Source organism: Chinchilla lanigera, unplaced genomic scaffold (assembly GCF_000276665.1).
Source record: "Chinchilla lanigera isolate Chin_1 unplaced genomic scaffold, ChiLan1.0 scaffold00094, whole genome shotgun sequence".
In the NCBI taxonomy this organism is placed as follows: Eukaryota; Metazoa; Chordata; class Mammalia; order Rodentia; family Chinchillidae; genus Chinchilla; species Chinchilla lanigera.
Window position 1 is genome coordinate 7,958,805 of NW_004955495.1, and position 17,241 is coordinate 7,976,045.

Below are 17,241 nucleotides of genomic sequence, written 5' to 3' on the forward strand. Positions count from 1 at the left end.
TGCCTGTTCTCCACTCTTGGGAGGTGATCTCTCTCTTCCCTGTTATATGGTGAGTCTTGGAGGAGAGTGGATATTAGAGCCCCTGCACTTACAGCATGGAGCGGTTGTGCCGACTTGTGCAGTCACTGCCAGGGAAGCTCAGTCCTTGCAAGCATCGGGGGCCATATCCTTTCAAGGAGTACCTGTCTGCTGCCTCATCTCTGACGGGACTTTTTTTTTCTTGTACAGTGCCTGGTGAAGAATGTGATGGGATCATTAGCATGTCTGCGGAGAGTGGCCCTGGGACGAGATTGAGAAATCTGCCAGTAATGGGGGATGGACTAGAAACCTCCCAAATGTCCACAACGCAGGCCCAGGCCCAACCCCAGCCAGCCAATGCAGCCAGCACCAACCCCCCACCTCCAGAGACCTCCAACCCCAACAAGCCCAAGAGGCAGACCAATCAGCTGCAATATTTGCTCAGAGTGGTGCTCAAGACACTATGGAAACACCAGTTTGCGTGGCCTTTCCAGCAGCCTGTGGACGCTGTCAAGCTAAACCTCCCTGTGAGTAGTTTGTGCAGGGCCCAGGTCCTCTGTCCATCCATAGTCTCCACAGATTCCAAGGGAGGGTGGGGATGGGTTTGAAGTTATGGTGAGAGCTCTGACTGCGATATCCTGTAAGGCCTTTGTGTGGTTTCTCCGGATAATTGGAATGGGGAAGAAGAAAGAAAGTGGCTTAAACACTTAACTGGTTTCTTGGATAGTGGGATCTTAAGCAAAGTTGTAAAAAGAGAGATTCAAATAAGGTGGGAAGGGTGACTCATAGGTTCACCTCTATTTCCAAGGTAAGCTGAAATCAGAGTGCTTGGCAGTTCTAGACCCTTCTCCTCTAAAGAGGTCTGTGGTCCACCAGGCTAGTAGTAGATGTGTTGCTCAGACTGTGCTAGAAGGGACTGACTTGGCGCATCAATCAGTAGTCACTAACACTATCATCTCCATCACCAGCACAGAACAGGAAGAGGCAGCAGATTCTCTTTAACAGGGACCAAGAATGCAGTGAGGACAGGCTTGGAGGGCTGGGCCAGCAAAGACCAGGGAGAAGGAGGTTCTGGAGGAATTGAGATCTCTGCAGAGGCAGCATATCCTCCCAGCACAGGTCACGGGAACAGCACTGACAAGTGAAACAGACAGTTGTGTATAGCTGATTAGGCCAAGGGCTGGGTGTCAGAAATGGAGGCTGGGCTCCCAAGTGAGCAGGGGGATTGCCCTGCTCTTGGCAGAGTGTCAGTCCACCTATTGACACCACCCTTCACAGCTGTGAGGGAACGGGCTGATCGCTAGTGGGACTGATCCGATGTATTCAGAGAGGAGAGAGTGAGGAACGCAGAGGAGGATGGTTGTTGCTTGCAGTGAAGACATCCTGTAGTCCTTGGTGTGGGCTGACTGAGGGGCTGGTCTGACAGCAGCAGTATCACCCAGTTTTTCTGGGAGCTAGCAAGAGCTTGTCTCTTCTACAGGGTCTGTTAATAGACACCCCACTCCAAAGAAATAGCTCCCCCATTTCTCTCTTCTGAGGCTTTCCAGAGCTTCACCTGTGTTTGGGCTTCTTATCATGCCGTAAGCCCACTGCTCTAGCTGTCAGTCTCACTCCCTAACACTCTGTGTTCATCCCACCTCCCTCCTGCTCAGCTCTCCTTCGCAGTCCTCTTTGCCCTTGAGGCACTTGAACCCACTGTGGCCAGTGCAAACACAGAATACTATTCTTAGGGAACTCTGGAGACAGGAAGAAATGTAGATTTCAATTGAGGCTGATGTATTTGGGCTTGGAAAGGAGGCCTGAGCATAGTACAGACAGTCTAGGGTTTTTTTGTTTGTTTTTTTAAATGATGGTCTAGTTTTAAGTCCCCTCTTGGCTTCTTGCCTAGGGTGTCCGGGTGTGCACATGCATTTTATGAACAGGTAAAATTTCCAATGGTATGGATGAAGGAGGACCAGCTATGGGTTGTTTTACTGGGTAAGAACTGCTTTTTAACAAAAGGCTGTGTGCTTGCCCCATTAGTTATTTAGAATGAAAGGATATATAAACATAAAAGGAAAAAACCATACATTTCAATAAAGACAACCAACTAAGAGAGGGCAGTTGGCAGCTTGTACATTTTCCTAGTGTTTAGGAATCCTTCCCTGATCCACTTTATCTTGGATATCCCCTATGGTCATTTGCTTACATCGTAGAAGAGCTTCCATCTCTGCTATACCTCCTGTAGGTTTACCTGTGGGGTGACCTAAAATGAAACCCACAGGTTGACCTGGCCTAGCCTTCCCAGGATAGCTGCTGAGGTGACACTAGCCTTTGCCCTCTTTCCTTCCCAGGATTACTATAAGATCATTAAAACACCTATGGATATGGGAACAATAAAGAAGCGCTTGGAAAACAACTATTACTGGAATGCTCAGGAATGTATCCAGGACTTCAACACTATGTTTACAAATTGTTACATCTACAACAAGGTGAGCTGTGGGGATGGGTGTCCAGATGCCCTGGGAGAAGAGGAGAAGGTAGAGAAGGTGGAGGATTGGTCAGGAGGCAGGAACAGGGATTGGGGTATTCAGAAGAAGCTGGACTTCCAATCTGAATCAGACCATTGGAAGTGGAGGTGGAGGCGAAGAGACCTTCAGTTGTGTCTTGGACTGGGAGTGTTTCTTTTGCTGGGAGGAATACTCTAGCCACTTGAAGCTGGCTTTATGAGCCTGAAGCATGTGCTCCTGGTACCCTTGGGGTTTTAGTTCCTCAGCATGTCTAGTAGAGAACATGTGAGGAGGACAGTGGCAGCCCATGACAGTCCACTGGGGTGGTATGAGTTGTCAGGAAAGAGCCTACTCAGCTGTAGTCATGCAGAGGTATGCTCAGACTGAAATGTTGGTGTGAGAGGGCACAGTGGGGTGGGCTGCAGAGCCCAGCTGTTCTGTGGGTCATACTCTCTTGGAACTGTGGACATGACCATTGATAAATCTTGGCCATAGAGTTGAGTATCGCCTTGATCTTACATGTAAACCTGAGAGCCACTTCTAACCCCGTAGCCAAACCTTTTGGCTCGGCCATGAAGCCAGATCATTTGTTTACAGTTCAGACCACAGAAGTGATTAAAACCAACCCTTTCAAATATAACGACTCTGGAGGGAGACACTATACAGAACTCAGCTTTTGACCTCTGCTGGTGTAGTGGGTAAAATTGCCCAGAAGAGATGGGTAGGTGAGTTTCTTGAAGTTTACTGTGTTTTGTAAAGTCTAGCTCTCACCACTTAGGTGGAAGTGAAATGTAAGAACCAGGCCCTTGGTTCAGAGCTGAGTGGTAAAACAGCATGTTCTGGACAAGGTGACAGACTGGGGATCCATAAAACAGTATGAGATGGGCCTTGTCCAAACCCCACCAAGCTGCCTTGGGAATATGTTGGGGAGTACTGTTGAAGCCCTGCTAAAGCAATCATGGCAGGAAATCCTGTATAATTTAAGCATTTATAGTGAATTCAGTTGAGATGTGCCAACTAAAGCAAGGAGGACCCCTATCCGGGATTGGATGAACTTGGTAGATGCTTTTAAGGTGCCAGCATGGTTTCCCAGAGAGGCCAGAGCTTAAACAAAAAGAAAAAAGGTGCATGTAGATGCTGGGTCAGCACCTCTTGGGACACCTGGTAGCATATAGTTATGGCCCCTTGGGCTCTATATCAGGATAAGTGTGTAAATGCAATGCTTTACACATTGGGGGAGGAGGTGGCTTAGGTCCACAGAGGCAGGAGGGGAGAGCTTCTGGCTCTACCACACATGTCTCTTCATCCAGCCTGGAGATGACATCGTCTTAATGGCAGAAGCATTGGAGAAGCTCTTCTTACAGAAAATCAACGAACTTCCCACAGAAGAAACTGAGATCATGATAGTCCAGGCAAAAGGAAGAGGACGAGGGAGAAAAGAAGCAGGTAGGGTACAGAAACAGCAAGCAAATTGGTTTTGTCTCTTTTCCAAGTTTAATGGAGGAGTGGGGGAGGCAGGGAGCAGTGGTGATTATCTACTAAGGTCCTGCTGTGTGGAAGCACTGGGATCAGTTTCAGTATTGTATCTGCCCCATAGGGTTCTATAATGCTATAGTCTTCCCCCAAGTAGTAGTCAGTGGACCTTGCCTTCTCTACAGTGTTCCCTGGACTTAGGTCAGAAACAAAGTGTAACACCTGTAATCGCAGCACTCAGGAGGCTAAGCAAGAAGATGGAGAGTTTAGGCCAGTTTGAGCTACATAGCAAGACTGTCTCAACAAAAAAGAAAAATCTTTCCAAAGTATTTTGACATTATTTGAATTTTCCCCTTGACAGTGTTGTATTGCTGTAAGTGATTTCTCTCCCCACCCCCCTCCCACCCCTTCTCTCCTTCCGGTTACTTTCTTTTTGTGTCTTTCTTTCAAGGGTGAACCCAGGGCTGCACACTTGCTAGGCAGGTGCTTTGCCACTGAGCATACCTATAGCCTTGCCTTTCCATTCTAAAGGAAATAATATGATCAGAAGCAGTTTTAAGCAGTGGCCTGATCAAAAGCCTTGAGGTTTGTTGTGTGTCATAGTCATGCCCACCTCCAGCAACGTCAGTTGTGCCTTCCTTGTCTGGCTCTGCATGTCCTGTCTCCCTTGTCCCTGCATCCCCATTGACACAGGATTCTGGAGGCCAGCTGGCGGAGAGTTATGAAAGAAATGTTTCTCTCTAGGAAAATCTCTCTCCTGTAGCTCTGTGCTACAGGATGATGTTTTCAAGGGTATGAATTGTTGGCTTCTATAGCCTCTCACCTCATTCTGAAGTGGTAGTAGCACAGGGACATTTAGAACCCCTGAGGTGCATGGAGTGAACAAGGGAAACCAGTTTTGCAAGTCACCCCTTTGCTTTTCACACATAACCTTATATGAAGACAGGATACCTTATATGTTTGGTGTATGTACAGGGCAGACATAGTGACATCTTCTCTGATCCAAATCAGGGAAAGGGAGGAACCTACTTTTCACAGAGAGCCTAGGTGCTGCCCAAAGACACCCCACAGATAGACTTCTTTTACAGAGTGCTGAGTGTCTGTTCCTTCTATCCAGTGCACCTTTGGAAGATGTAATGATCAAGATCATGGCCCTAGGCTCCAACTCCCTGGTCCACCTGCTCATGGGAGAGTCCTGGTCATAACCCCCCATTTTTGGAGCGTGTTGGCCATACTGTGTAACCCTTTTTATCTGAACATGGCCACACAGCCTACAGGGGCAGAGCCAGAGGTAGTCATGAAGGGCAGCAGCTGTCCATCTGTGGCTCTGAGGGGTGAAATCATGCCATTTCCAGAAACCTTTTCGCCAAGAATGGCTTCTGGCAGCCCTGCCAGAATGCTCACTCAGAAGGCAGCACTTGTGGGAATGGGGTCAGCTCTAGCTGGATGTTCTAAGGAGCATTTCTTTGCTATCCATCCACAGTCCTAATGAAAACACCCAGCATGGTGTGTCCTTCAGGCCAGGACACCCAGGAAGTGCAAAATTCAATGTGCTGCTGCTCCCTGAGCCCTGGGGTAGATAATGGCTTTGGCACAGTGATGCCTGGAACATGTAGACACTCTGTCTGAAGCAAGTGTACCACAGATGTGTGCTGCTGTGTGGTAAGGTCAGCCAGCATGTATTGGCAGAGTCTCTAACTCCCGGTCCTTTTTATGATTGATAGGGACAGCAAAGCCTGGTGTCTCCGCGGTACCAAACACAACTCAAGCATCAACTCCTCCACAGACCCAGACTACTCAGCAGAATCCTCCACCTGTGCAGGCCACGCCTCACCCCTTCCCTGCTGTCACCCCAGACCTCATCGTCCAGACCCCTGTCATGACAGTGGTGCCTCCCCAGCCACTGCAGACTCCCCCACCGGTGCCCCCTCAGCCACCACCCCCACCTGCTCCCACCCCTCAGCCTGTGCAGAGCCACCCGCCCATCATTGCGGCCACCCCACAGCCTGTGAAGGTGAGCATCTCAGGCACTTCTAGGCTCCTGTCACCAGGGGCAAGGGCTTGTAGGAGACAGGTGGTCCCGTCCTTGCTGATGCTTTACTTGGGGCCTGTTCTGTCCCCAGGCACTGGCAAGTATTTCTGGGGAAGGTCTTTCCCAGAAGCTGGTACCCTGCTGACCCAGAGAAATCACAACTATATTTCTCCTCCCAGTGGCTTCTTCCTCTGATTTAGACTGTGCATGTTTACAGGCACTGTCTAGTCTGACTCCTACCTCCTGTGGGCACTGTGGGAGAGGTCCCTGAGTGGGAAACAGCTTTGGGAAGTGCTTTGATGCAAGCATGGGAGTGAACAGATCCTGAGCGCAGTTCTGTGCTCCCTCCTGCCACTGACTGGTTCTAGCCCAGCTACAGAGAGGAGGGGTGGGATAGGGTCTCCCTATTCTCTGTCCTTCACCTGTGCAACTGCCTTTGGGTTCTGTCCTGTGACTGTTGGGATACTAGATAGGACCTGGTTTCAGGGGTGACCTCAAGGGGCAGCTGTGCTTGTTGCCGTTTTGGATGGAGCCTGACACATCTGTGCTCCTGGCAGACAAAGAAGGGGGTGAAGAGGAAAGCAGACACCACCACCCCCACCACCATCGATTCCATTCATGAGCCGCCCTCACTGGCCCCAGAGCCCAAGACTGCCAAGCTGGGCCCCCCCCGGCGGGAAAGCACCCGGCCTGTAAAGCCCCCAAAGAAGGATGTACCTGACTCGCAGCAGCACCCAGTGCCAGAAAAGAGCAGCAAGGTCTCAGAACAGCTCAAGTGCTGCAGTGGCATTCTTAAGGAGATGTTCGCCAAGAAGCACGCCGCCTATGCTTGGCCTTTCTATAAACCCGTGGATGTGGAGGCATTAGGCTTACACGACTACTGTGACATCATCAAGCACCCTATGGACATGAGCACAATCAAGGTGACCGTGCATACCCCCTGGGGGGAGGAGTGGGCAGAGGCTTGTCTGACCCTCAGGACCTCTCTCCCCAGGTTTCTTCCTAGACTAGTGAAGAGTCCCTTGAGTTGTGGAGATGTGTAAAATTTCTCCACCAGCCCAGAGAAACCTAGCGCCCCCTGCTGGCTGTTTTGGGAATATGCATCCTGACAATGCTCTTGCCCATTTCCGTTGCAAGCAGCAGTGCTGCCCTCTTCCCCTTGTCTGAGGAGAGGCAAGACATAGTCTCTGTGGCCCTGAGGGCCTAGGGTCCCAAGCATCTTGTATCTGCTAAATGCTATAAGAAGTAGCTAGGTTCTGTGTGATGGAGCTGGCTGGCATTTTCAGCGAAGTGTTTCAAAGGCTTTTTAAGACTTTTTGCATTTTTCTCCTTCTGGGAGTTGAGTAAGGAAGCCCAACCAATGGGGCAGTCAAAGCAGGAGATGGTGCTGTGTTCCCCTGACCAGTGTCCTGTTCCATGTCTCCAAGAAAATATGCAGAATCAAGGCTGGACCCATTCTAGCCTTCATCTTCTCTTCAGTTCTGGTTTAAGCCCTGCCTTGGGATTCTGTGTCCTCTTGCCCTAAATTTAGGCAGTTACAGTGACCCAGAGGCTAAAATGTGCTGCTAACAGGACATTGAGTTCACAGGCTCAAGCCTTAATATTAAAAACCTACTTGTCCACATGATGATGATAAATGAGGTCATGGCCTAAGCGCACCTCCATCCCAAACCCAGCCTGCACCCTACAGGTAGCCCTCACCAATACTACTGATGACCCCAAAACCCAGGCAGAGCTGGGCGTGGTGGCGCATACCTGTAATCCCGGGAGGCTGAGGCAGCAGGATCACTGCGAGTTCAAGGCTAGCATGCACTACACAGTGAGACCCTGTCTCAAAAACAAAACAAAAAGAACAACATAGGGAGACACAGCTAACTCTGTCTCATCTTTCCAGTCTAAACTAGAGTCCCGTGAGTACCGAGATGCTCAGGAATTTGGTGCCGATGTCCGATTGATGTTCTCCAACTGCTATAAGTATAATCCTCCTGACCATGAAGTAGTAGCCATGGCCCGGAAACTCCAGGTAAGATTGGGGAGCACTGGCCAGACCTCTCACTTGCCTTGAGATAATACCTGTATCGCCTTGGGAGAGTCCACTCAGCTCAGGCCAATGCATATGTTTTAGGTTAGGGTTACTTGCATACTGTCAAAGCAAACTGGCTGGTTTTCTTTGGGGGTGATCACTGAAAGTTCCCTCCCCTGCCTCTCCTCACCCTCCACCTCCACTTTTTTACCCTTGGCTGGAAGAACATGTGTACTACTCATAGCTGATCTTTTCTCCACAATAGACCTGACTCAAGTTGGTGGGGAACACACTTTGCTGGTAGTTTGTCACAGTTGTGAGCCAGAATAACTACCTAACCTATGGATCTGTCTTCACCAGACCCTTGAAAGCCTTTGTTTGCCTTCTAGCTGTATAGTGGATATTTAGGTGTTCCACGTGATCATAATTCTGTAATAGGGGGAATTCATGGGCCCAGTCCTTCAAGTTGGGACTTCTGGGTGGTGCACACTATAAACTGTGTATGTCCTGAGTTGGATTCCCGGTACCAAAAAAAAAATAAACTGTATATGTGAGAGGTTGTGTAAATTTATTTCACTTTTATATTTTAAAAGATAAAATATACCTAAATTTATTTATTTATTTATTTTGGGCTATGCAGTTCAGGCTGGCCTTGAGCTCACTTCGTAGCCCAGGCTGGTCTCAAACTTGCAAGGATCCTCCTGCCTCAGCCTCCCGAGTGCTGGGATTAGAGGCGTGCATCACCATGCCTGGCAGACATATACTTAAATTTAAGCAGTGCTTGTCTTTGGGTAGTAAGATCAGTGGTTAAAAGATTTGGGAGAACAAAGTCAATATTTAATACCTTGATAACCTACTTTTTAAAATTGTTTGAAAGTAAACATAAAAATTCCCAGCATTTTCTCCCCAGGGTCATAGGTTGCCTCTGTTCACAGATCTGAACAGGCTGTGGGTTGGGTCACCTGCTGTCACGAGGTGCAAGTGTGCTCAGTATGTGCCTCTGGGCTTCCTCACACCTGCTTGCCCAGCACTCTGTAAGTGTTGTAAGGCGGAGGTGAGGGCTTGCAAAGCCTGTGGTGATCTGTGAGTCTGTGCCACACAGAGGTCACCTGAACCCTGTTACCACTATTTCCCTATGACTGAAGTCAGGTGGGCTGTTTATTACTAATGTGGACCTGGCTCTTGATATTCAAACTCGTGCTCAGATTGGAAGGTTTTTATTTCTAGGTCTTTTTTGCTCTGTTTTCTCTGACTTTAGCTGGGCACGGGGCACTGCAAAACCAATTTGGTGTTGTCTGTCCTCACAAAGAAGACTGCCCCTTGAGCGCTGTTTCTTGTCCTTAAAAGTAGTCCAGCTTTTTAATTTTACTGCAGTTCTTGTAAGGGCCACCTAGTGGCAGTGGTGCCTTCAGATTTATACAGTGGTTACCTGCCTCCCTCCTGTTCTCTTAAGAAAATGTAGCTTTTGCCTGTGCTGCCTAGATCTGATACCCACATCCTTTACTTGCCTTCCAACCTATATGGAAACAGTGAAATCCAAACAAGTTCCCTGTCAGTGCTCAAGAGTTCTGTTTTGAGCTACTTTATTAAAGAAAGGACTGGAAAGAACAGCCTCCTCTACTGTAGTCTGGTGCTCTCTTCCTCATTTTTGTATGTTTTTTTTTCTGCCATTTACGAATACCTTGGAGCCACCTACTCCTCACAGTGTCTGCTTTTCCCACAAAAAAATTTCTGCCTAGGAGTGCATGAACCTGCCCAGATGTGGAGTTTTCACCTGTGGCATGGCCACGGGATGTGTGCCACACAATAGCCTTTTGAGCTAAGTGCTGCTGCTTAGACCGTGACCTAGGGACCAGACTGGACTAGACATGGCCCTCACCCTTAAGGAGGGGCCAGTTGAGGCCATGATAGGAGGGAGTGCTATGGAGGAGCCTGTGCCCTCAAGGTTAGGTCACCATGTTTCTGAGAGTAGTGCTGTCTTTCCCATCTTCTGTTCTGGAAGGCAGTTGTGATACTTGTGGCATCTCAGGCTTTTTATGTTCTTCTTCTGCCTTTTCCCATTACCTCTTGCTTGCTTCTTGGAGAGGTATTGGGACCTCCTTAGTTAGGTCATGCCCCAAAGAGTAGGATTTGTCTAGAAATTTGCATGGAAAAGGATACACTTACTTTATTCTAGCCCTTAAATTCTGGGCCTTTAGAAAATGTTCATCTCACAGTCTAGGAGCCATGACCACAAACATGACTAGAAGCCTCTAGGCTTGGCGTTTTCTCAGGAACCCCCAGGATGGCGTAGGCTCAAAGCCACCAGCATAGCTGTGAACTCAGAGCTGCTGATGGTCTTGCCTTTTACTCTGCTCTGTTTTGAAGAGTGATTAAAGAAGTTTGGTAGCAGCTGCAGCCCATATGGCTACCAGTTCTGTTGTGGAGGGGATATTACAGATTCTAGTTTATATACAGTTATGCTTAGAAGGAAAGATAAACTGAAAAGTGCACTGGGCTGCTGTATTAGATCCTAGGTGTAGTAGGAAGGTTTTGTAATACATGTGTGTGTGTTTCAGTCATGGCCATGTCTCTAGCCACCTGGCATCTCAGTGGGTCTCCCACTTTTCAGTGTCTTGCACCTCTGCCGAGGGTCTCCTCCAACCCTTGGCTCCAAGGCTGGTTCTTCTGTGAGTGTCTGGGCACTAGTCCACATTCTAGCACAAAGAGGTACTTGCTCAGAACCAGTGGCAGAGGAGTAGGGTCGGGGTGATGGAATGCTGGGTGGTGAGCTGGGCCCAACTCAAGATGGTGGAGGAAAAGCACAAAAAGGAAAGCAGGAAAAGCACAAAAATCCCCATCCTCACAACCCCTTTATCCTCTCACCTACTTCCTCTTGCATTGTTCTAGCAGCTGACAAGGCCACAGTGACCCTTATAGGTTTGACTTTCTCTTCCCAGGATGTATTTGAGATGCGCTTCGCCAAGATGCCAGATGAGCCTGAAGAGCCCGTGGTGGCTGTTTCCTCCCCAGTGGTGCCCCCCCCTACGAAGGTGGTGCCCCCAGCCTCATCCAGTGACAGCAGTAGTGACAGTTCTTCAGACAGTGACAGCTCCACTGATGACTCTGAGGAAGAGCGAGCCCAGCGGCTAGCAGAACTCCAGGAGCAGGTGAGGCTTTGTGAATGTCTCCAGCTCTCAGCGTCCATGGACAGGGGTTTCGCCAGTATTGAGATGTGCCTGGCTTTTCATTCCCACTGATCTTCATGCATCTCTCCCTTTTGCCACTTTGTGTGCATTTTGATCATACAGACAGACGTATACATTATACTGTATATGTTGAAGGGTGGGGGTGGTCGCGTTCTAAGTAGAAATAAGGCTTATGTATCTTCTGATGTCTGGAAGGAGGAGGCCAGGTAGGGTATCTATCTCTCCTGAGGCTGCCTGCTTGCTCCTCTCTCTCCAAGGTATTCATTAAGTCCTTAGGGCCCAGCATGCCCTTGTTCGTGGCTGCCCTCTTAGGAACCCTCCTCAGGAGCACCCATACCAGGATGGCCAGGCTCTTAGCCTCCCTCAGCATGGGCAGCTCTTCTGGTGACGCAGACACTGGGAATCCTTGAAGTTGGGAATCTGATGTGTGTGCCAGATTATTGAAGATCAGCCCTCCCTCTGCCTTGCGCATACCCATGCCCTGGCACCTGGAGCTCCGCACCACCCCATGTAGTACGGAGCCAGCATTCAGCTCTTGGGTGATAGAAGGTGTCAGCCTGGGTATGTATCTTGCCTGTCTGCTCCTCAGCTCAAAGCCGTGCACGAGCAGCTTGCAGCCCTCTCGCAGCCCCAGCAGAACAAACCAAAGAAAAAGGAAAAAGACAAGAAGGAAAAGAAAAAGGAAAAGCACAAAAAGAAAGAGGAAGTGGAGGAGAATAAGAAAAGTAAAGCCAAGGAACTTCCTCCCAAAAAGACAAAGAAAAACAACAGCAACAGTAACGTGAGGTCCGTGCTTCCTCATGTGGGGACTCCATCCCAGTGCGCCCACTGTGGGGAGGGAGGCTGGTCGTCACTCACATGTAGCACTTAGCTGCTCTCTCCATCCTCTCTCTGGGATGAGCCTTCCTTTCTGTGCAGTACTAGTGATTAAAGCTACAGCCATCGCACCGAGCTGTATTCTCAACCCGTGTTTCATGTTGAGACAGGATCTCCTTATGTTGCCCAGGCTGGCCTTGAACTGGTGATCCTCCTGCCTCAGCCTCCCAGAATGCTGGGATTGCAGATGGGTGCCAACACTGTTTTAGCTCACAGTGTTTGGGAGAGGAGAGGATAGTGCAGAAGCAAGAGGGCAGCTGCAATAGAGCCCTAGCTCACACTGCCCGTTTTTGGTTGGTTTCCAATTTGTGCTCCCAGGGAGTGAGTTACGCCCAAGGCCTCTTTGTTCTGAAGACCAGATGGGTGGGTTATGGGAAGCTCCTACACATACATATGGAGGAATGAGTGCCCAGCTTCTTCAGGGGACCCGTTCTTGATGGTGTCTACATTGTCCCTTCATAGCAAGAAGGAGCCAGCACCAATGAAGAGCAAACCTCCTCCCACGTATGAGTCAGAAGAAGAGGACAAATGCAAGCCCATGTCATATGAGGAGAAGCGGCAGCTCAGCTTGGACATCAACAAGCTCCCTGGTGAGAAGCTGGGACGAGTGGTGCACATCATCCAGTCGCGGGAGCCCTCACTCAAGAACTCCAACCCAGATGAGATAGAGATTGACTTTGAGACCCTGAAGCCATCCACGTTGCGTGAGTTGGAGCGCTACGTCACCTCCTGTTTGCGGAAGAAAAGAAAACCTCAAGGTGCACTTGGGCCCTCTGGGTGTGGGGCTCCTTTCTGCAGCACCCTTATCTAATTTTACCTTTCTAACATAGCCTTGTCCTTACCAAAAGCATGTTCTTGACATACAAAGCCTGCAAACCTAGATACCACACGATCCCCAACTGTCCATGCCTTTCTAGACCTCTGGCAGGTGGCTGGCTAGGTCCAACTCGCACCTCTGTATTGAGCCTCACTAAGCAGCAGCTGATTCCATCCCTGGCTGCCTGCCACTCAGTCTCTGAACCACCCCCTGTCTCTCTGAGGTCTGGGGTGGGGGAAAGAGTAAAAGTGCAGCAGTGTGCAGGGGCCTGTGCACTGACACTAGGTCAGCCTGTGTCCGGCAGGTAGCCCCTGTCCTGCAGCAGCAGTGATGTTGCCCTCTCTGGTTGTTGGTCTCTCCTTGGCACACTGCTTTACTCTCAGGATTATAGGAGTGGGGGCCTGTGTCAGAGTAGTTTTTAATACAGTCTTTGTCTCCAATCCAGACTGGCTTCTGAGGTCCTCAGTCCCTTTTTTTAAAGTGCTCTGTATGAGTACTGGGAAACCTAAGTTTTGTTTCCATGCACCGTGTCCCCTACAGGTCACCTTCACCCTCAGCCAGAAAGGTAGCTAAAGGAAGCCAGGCCCAAGGCAGGCAGTACTTCATGCCACTGGAAATTAACTCCTCTGGTTGGTGTACTCTGTCCTTGAGAAACCCTCCAAAGGGTGTTCTGAGAGACTGGCAGGGCCTTGAAATTCCATGTTTTGGCTAGTGTGCAGTATGCTGCTGTTGGGAAGCATGGGGTGGTGTGGGTCCTGGGACAGTGGCAGCTGCTGACGGGAGCAGCCCTTAGGCCCATGGGGCACAGGTTTCCCACTGGTTCTTCCTTGGTGGCGTTTGGGTGCACTGTGGCTAACAGCAGCTTCTTGGGTTTGGGTCCTATCTGACATAGTTCCTCTTACCTTGATTGCAGCCGAGAAAGTTGATGTGATCGCTGGCTCCTCCAAGATGAAAGGTTTCTCATCCTCGGAGTCAGAGAGCACCAGCGAGTCCAGCTCCTCTGACAGTGAAGACTCTGAAACAGGTTAGGTGACTCCTGTTTAAGCATCTTGTCCAACTCGTCCTGGGCACCAGCCCAGTTCTTTGCCCAGGCTGTTTAAGAGCCCAGAGCCAGTGGTCATTGGTTATGAGAACCTGCTGGGCTCTTTTGTCTGTCCATTCACCATGTCAGCTTTCTCCCTGGGAGCAAGTTGAGTGGCCCTGTATGTATTCCGTTTGACAATGGTCCACTCTTCCCTTGTGGCCCTTATGCTGTCATTGAGCCACAGAGCTCTGAGTTGGGGGAGGGCAGAGGGCTGGGCCCTGAGAACTGTGGGTGTTGCGGCCCCTGGTGGTGCTATTAACCTTGGTGCAAATCCCACCCACTCTACTGTCCCAGGGGAGGTGTTTGGCCAGACTTGAGGCTGGAACCGCATGTACTGGCAGCCCACACATGCAGTCTGCTCATGGTCCTGCCATCACCCAGGCTCTGGGCACTGCCTGCTTCTCCTTAGATTAGAGTGTGCTCACTGCTGTGTTGGCTGCTCCTGTCTCTGCTCTAACTCTGCATGCATCTGGGCATGTGTGTCCTGCACTTCTAATAGTCTGTTCTTGTCTTGCTCTGTGGACTTGCATGAGTGCATTGCCAAAGCCCATCTAAGCAGCAGCTTCACAGAGGTGGTGTCTTGGTTACTTTTCTCTTGTTGCTGAGACAAAATACCTGACTCCCACAATTAAGGAAGGAAAGGTTAATTTAGCTTACACTTTGTGGAGGTTTGAGTCCATACTTGGCTGGCTCCAAGGGCGGGTGGCACATGGCAGAGGGCAACAGTCCATGGTGGCTGGACAGCAGAAGCAACAAGAGCAAAAGGGAAGAGTGGCAGTAAGCAGCCTCTTTCCCTCCCTTACATTGTATGCAAACTGTCCCCAGGGAGTGGGTAGCACTCACCCATAATCCCCGCATTGGACCATGGATCAATCATAAACTCTAAAAGCCCACCCCCTGACTGCATGTGTCTTTGGGGGAACATCCAGACACAAGCCATAACAGGTAGGGACAGGTGACCATTCTGGGAGCAGGATTGGGAGGGGCATGCTGTTTTTTCAGGGGAGCAGGTGCTCAGACTGACGAAAGGAGTGGATAGAAAAGAAGCCAGTGTACCTGGGATGCCAGGCACATGGCTTATATGAGTGATGTCAGGCTCCATGCACTGAACATATCAGCTACAGGCCATCCAGGAAGCAGCCCTAGTGTCTCAGGTGCACTCTGCCGCTGGGATGTGGAGATCCATAGTGACAAGCAAGTGTTTTGGGCAAAAAGTTCTTAGCATGTTTTTCCATGGACCTATCCCACCTTGGGAATTTTATTGTAAGTGGGAAAAAAATTCTAATTCTGTATATGCATGCAAATAATGACCTGGTCATTCCAGAGAAGGTCAAGGGTCCCTTGTAGCAGCTAGGAAGAACCGTGTTGCTCTGAGGTATGCAAACCAATGGGGTGGGCTCAGCCTGCCTCTCTGCCCAGGGAAACAAGGATTGAAACAAGTATTTCTGGTCTTCGAGATAGGCTTTGGGCTTCTCCAGGATGTCAGTGCCTCCCTCATTTTTAATGGGCCCAAATGAGATGAAATCTATTAAGTCATGTTTGTTCTACATTTCTTCAGCACTGTAGAAACTGACACCATCCTTCACCCTGTTCCTTTCTAACCAGCATACCCCACCTTGCTTTTTTTTTTGTTTTTTTTTTTAACCAATATTCTTTCTCCCCGCCTTGCTTTTTTATCCCATCCAGGAGGGGCCACTGCATTCCAGAAGGGGCTCTGCATCAGAGGGTACTGGTCGGAAGGGTTGGCTCTGGGCCACTTTGAACTGGAGCTGCCCAGCTGCGTGAATGGCCATATTCTTGGGCCACATTAGCATTCCTGCTGGCCAGTGAGTTTTGCTGTTTCTTAGGGATTTGCTGCCCTAGTGGCCAAAGATTGAAACTGGCAGGTTGTCTGGTCTTTAAAACAACTTGGCTTGCAGGTTGGGGGTTCTGACCATCATGTCCTGACTATGAGTTCATGAGTGGCCTTTGACGCTGGTCCCCACAGCCCTCTTCTAGGGCAGCATATGTGTTTTTAGCAGGAACCCTGTGAGCTCCCAAGTGAGCACCCTGAACCCCTCCTACTGCTGAGGCCGCCATGGCAGCATTTCCAGCAGCGGTTCACTCCTGCTACTGAGGGTTTTTTCCCCCACCTTGATTTATTTTTTCCCCACGTGTGTGTGTGTGGTTTTTTGGTTTTAGTTTTTCTTCCTTCTCCCTTTAAAGAAAGTGGAAAGATTGTGCAATGAGTAATCTGAGAGTCCTGGGAACAGCTATCCTGGCGAGAAGGAGAGTGAGATTTACGGTCTTAGAGCTGCCTGCTCACAGGCTCTCAGGCTCCAGCAGTCCCGCTCTGACCACTCACTCGGCTACCTAGGGCTGGGCTGTGGCTCTTCTCATGCACCCTCCCTCCCACCTTGGGTTTTGCTTTTGACATGCAGACCAGAGGGCTGCCAATGGACTGCTAGCTTTCCCTTTGCTTTCTGTGTGTGCTGGTGAGCTCTATCGTGAGCTGGCTGGGCACTTCTTAGGAGGGGCCCACTGTGAGCAGTTTGTGCAACAGATCCCACGTCAGGCCCACATGTGGCACTGCACTCTCCTGGTGGTGGGCAGCTCCTGGCAGCGGCCCTCCAGAGTCTGGGAAGCCAGACAGCCCCGATTTCTGTGGCCAGTTACAGGCAGTTGCGGGAGGCGGGGTGTAGAAAAGAATAGGGGGGCATTGAAGGTATTTCCCTTTGGTCTTTCGAGGCTTTTGTTGCCCTCCTTCTTATGTTTCCATTTGGATTGGGGCCGAAATTCCTGAAAGGGCCTATTTTTGTATCTTGTACTAGGGGTCAGTTCTGCTGACATGGCCCCAGGACATGAATCATCAAAAGAAACTGAAGAGAGGCACTAAACTGAGGGTGGTGAGGTAGTGCACAGAGCACCACCTCTGGCAGCTATCCATGGCAGGGATGCGACAGGCCAGTCAAGGCACAGGGCCAGACCTCCGGGACTGGGTTGCAATTTAGGGAGGCTGTGCTCAGACATGGGGGTGGGGCTAATTTCCAAGCTGGGTCTCAGCCACCATGTAGTCCTATGCCCTACCCAGCACCACACAGTGCTGATGGCCAATCCACTGCTTCCTCTGATCCCAGTTATTACTTGGGCTGTGTGGTCTTTCATTGAGTCTCAATTCCAGGTGAAGTCCAGAGCTGCTTGAGGTGTTGGTGTCACTGTCAGGGCAGACAGGACTAAGGAGCATCTATAGACCTGGAGTGGG

At 49.9% G+C, this 17,241-nt stretch overlaps 1 protein-coding gene across 1 annotated transcript in view; it reads left to right on the forward strand.

The window, feature by feature from the left end:
• The first annotated feature begins 228 nt into the window (after positions 1 to 228).
• Brd4 (bromodomain containing 4) overlaps positions 229 to 17,241 on the forward strand; it is a 30,184-nt gene continuing 13,171 nt past the window's right edge. The window contains exons 1-10 of the mRNA XM_013505125.1: positions 229 to 545; positions 2,352 to 2,489; positions 3,818 to 3,953; positions 5,705 to 5,994; positions 6,570 to 6,935; positions 7,907 to 8,035; positions 10,975 to 11,184; positions 11,813 to 12,009; positions 12,562 to 12,857; positions 13,830 to 13,940. Of these exons, the coding sequence (XP_013360579.1) occupies positions 261 to 545; positions 2,352 to 2,489; positions 3,818 to 3,953; positions 5,705 to 5,994; positions 6,570 to 6,935; positions 7,907 to 8,035; positions 10,975 to 11,184; positions 11,813 to 12,009; positions 12,562 to 12,857; positions 13,830 to 13,940 (2,158 nt within the window). The 5' untranslated portion in view covers positions 229 to 260. The remainder of the gene's footprint in view (positions 546 to 2,351; positions 2,490 to 3,817; positions 3,954 to 5,704; positions 5,995 to 6,569; positions 6,936 to 7,906; positions 8,036 to 10,974; positions 11,185 to 11,812; positions 12,010 to 12,561; positions 12,858 to 13,829; positions 13,941 to 17,241) is intronic.